General features: G+C 28.2%; 1 protein-coding gene across 1 annotated transcript; it reads left to right on the top strand.

The window, feature by feature from the left end:
• Positions 1-201: 201 nt before the first annotated feature.
• LOC124421233 (putative glycine-rich cell wall structural protein 1) lies at positions 202-563 on the top strand (the record flags this gene model as incomplete). The annotated part of the gene is made up of 1 exon (XM_046956103.1): positions 202-563. A coding segment is annotated over exon 1 (362 nt), but the record flags the coding sequence as incomplete, so codon positions are not given.
• Positions 564-2,015: the final 1,452 nt, after the last annotated feature.

The raw sequence follows: 2,015 nt of genomic DNA, 5'->3' as shown, positions 1-2,015 counted from the left end.
CCCCTTTCCCACACCGAACAAAATCTATGCAAATATTTTAGTTTTCTCAATTCATGCGTAAATCCTGTGGCATTATATTGTGTATCGGGAGCATTTCGTGCACATTTCAATCAATATCTCTGCTGTTTTTGTGTCAAAAGACAAACACGTCTAAGGCAACACTCAACTGCCACTGGAATGATGGACACCAGCATTGTCAATATGTCAATGAGGAGTACAACCAATTATAATCGTGCTTCTGTACACTTGAATAATGCACATTGTACAGGTGGTGGTAGTGGTGGTGGTGGTGGTGGTGGTGGTGGTGGTGGTGGTGGAATAGGGGGAGGAAGTTTTAATAGCAACAACAATACAAATGGTTTGGGACGTTTAAGTGCTTATAATCATCATTCACATCGTCGTCAATCCACTATGCAACATCAGCACAATGGCAATAGCAATAGTGGTTTAGGAGTTAATAAAGGTGGTGGTGGTGGTGTTGGTGGAGGTTTAGGAGTGGATAATGGTCGTTTAACTGCAGCCACTGCTGTAGCTCAAAGTGGTGTTATACTTAATGATAAGAGGTGAGGTACAATGACTGTGGTCTTAAAGGCCGATACTATATTGTAAAATTTTATTTAAAACTAACTTTTACACTTACACACAGACTCAGACTTAACAGATTTCAATACATTTCCAAACATAAATTTACACAATATTTGTGTTAGTGTAATGTTGTCATTTTTATTGTAAATTGTAAGTATTTGTAAAAGGAGTTTTGTTGCGGAAAAGAAACATTTCCTTATGTCAAACTCCTTGGTTCCTTAAAGTATTAAATATTTTTATAATAAAATTAAAAAAAAATTAGTTTAGTAAAATGTGTGATAAATGTTATAAAAAATTGTGGCACATGTTAAAAGATAAATTTAATTTTATTAAAACTATTTGAAACTATTAAAACTATATAAAGTTTTAAACAAAACAAGTGAAACTATCAATGTACATATTTTTAGTAAATTTAGCAAATCTTAACTTTAGACAGAAATTATTTTATTAAATTATAAATTTCTTTTAAAATAATACACACACACACAACACACATTTACACACATAAATAAGTTTCTAAACTCCTGGGTTGTAAAAAGATTTTATGTTCTCCTCAACAAAAAAAAGTACAAATTTAAATTTCAATAAAATTTATTTGCCTTTAAAGGATTCTACCACAAACTCTCCAACATATTTAAGGCAAAAATTAAAAACGATAATAAACTATTTTTTATCAAATCAAAAAAATAACTTTTTCTTGTTTCAAAATACTTTTGTATATAATTTATATGTCTGTATATGTTGTTGTATATATAAAACATATTTTAATGTATTTTTTTGTATAGAAGTAATTTTAAATTAAATTTGTAAAAAAACTACCACAATTATGTAAAAAAAAAATAAACCAATAAATAAATAATTCATTATGAAGCAAAAATAAGTAAAAAAATGAAATGTGTCTGATGCTGTTTATGAAAGGAAAATAAAAATTAAAAAAATACCTATAACAAAATTAATGTTTTTTACTAACAATTTTCATAAAAAAATCTTTCAAAAAATATATAAAAAAAATTCTTTTTGATGTAAAGTTTTAATTTTGTAACGAAAAAAATCGCAGAAGTTACGGCACGCTATAGACTACAATATAAATTATACTATATGTTTAAACTAGATAAGAAATAAAACCATAAACTACTAGACTATAGACTAGACTTTAGACTAGACTATAGACTAGACTATAGACTATAAACAAGACTATAGACTAGATTATAGAACAGACTGTAGACTAGACTCGACTACAGTCTACTCTATAGTCTAGTTTATACCATATAGTCTAATCTAAAATATAGTTTATAGTCTAGTCTATAGTTTAGTCTATAGTATAGTTTATAGTCTAGTCTACAGTCTAGTCTATAGTCTAGTCTATAGTCTAGTCTATAGTCTAGTCTATAGTCTAGTCTATAGTCTAGTCTATAGTCTAGTCTATAGTC

The sequence above is a fragment of the Lucilia cuprina genome, unplaced genomic scaffold, assembly GCF_022045245.1.
Source record: "Lucilia cuprina isolate Lc7/37 unplaced genomic scaffold, ASM2204524v1 Scaffold_7076, whole genome shotgun sequence".
NCBI lineage: Eukaryota > Metazoa > Arthropoda > Insecta > Diptera > Calliphoridae > Lucilia > Lucilia cuprina.
This window is presented reverse-complemented; position numbering and strand designations above follow the sequence as displayed.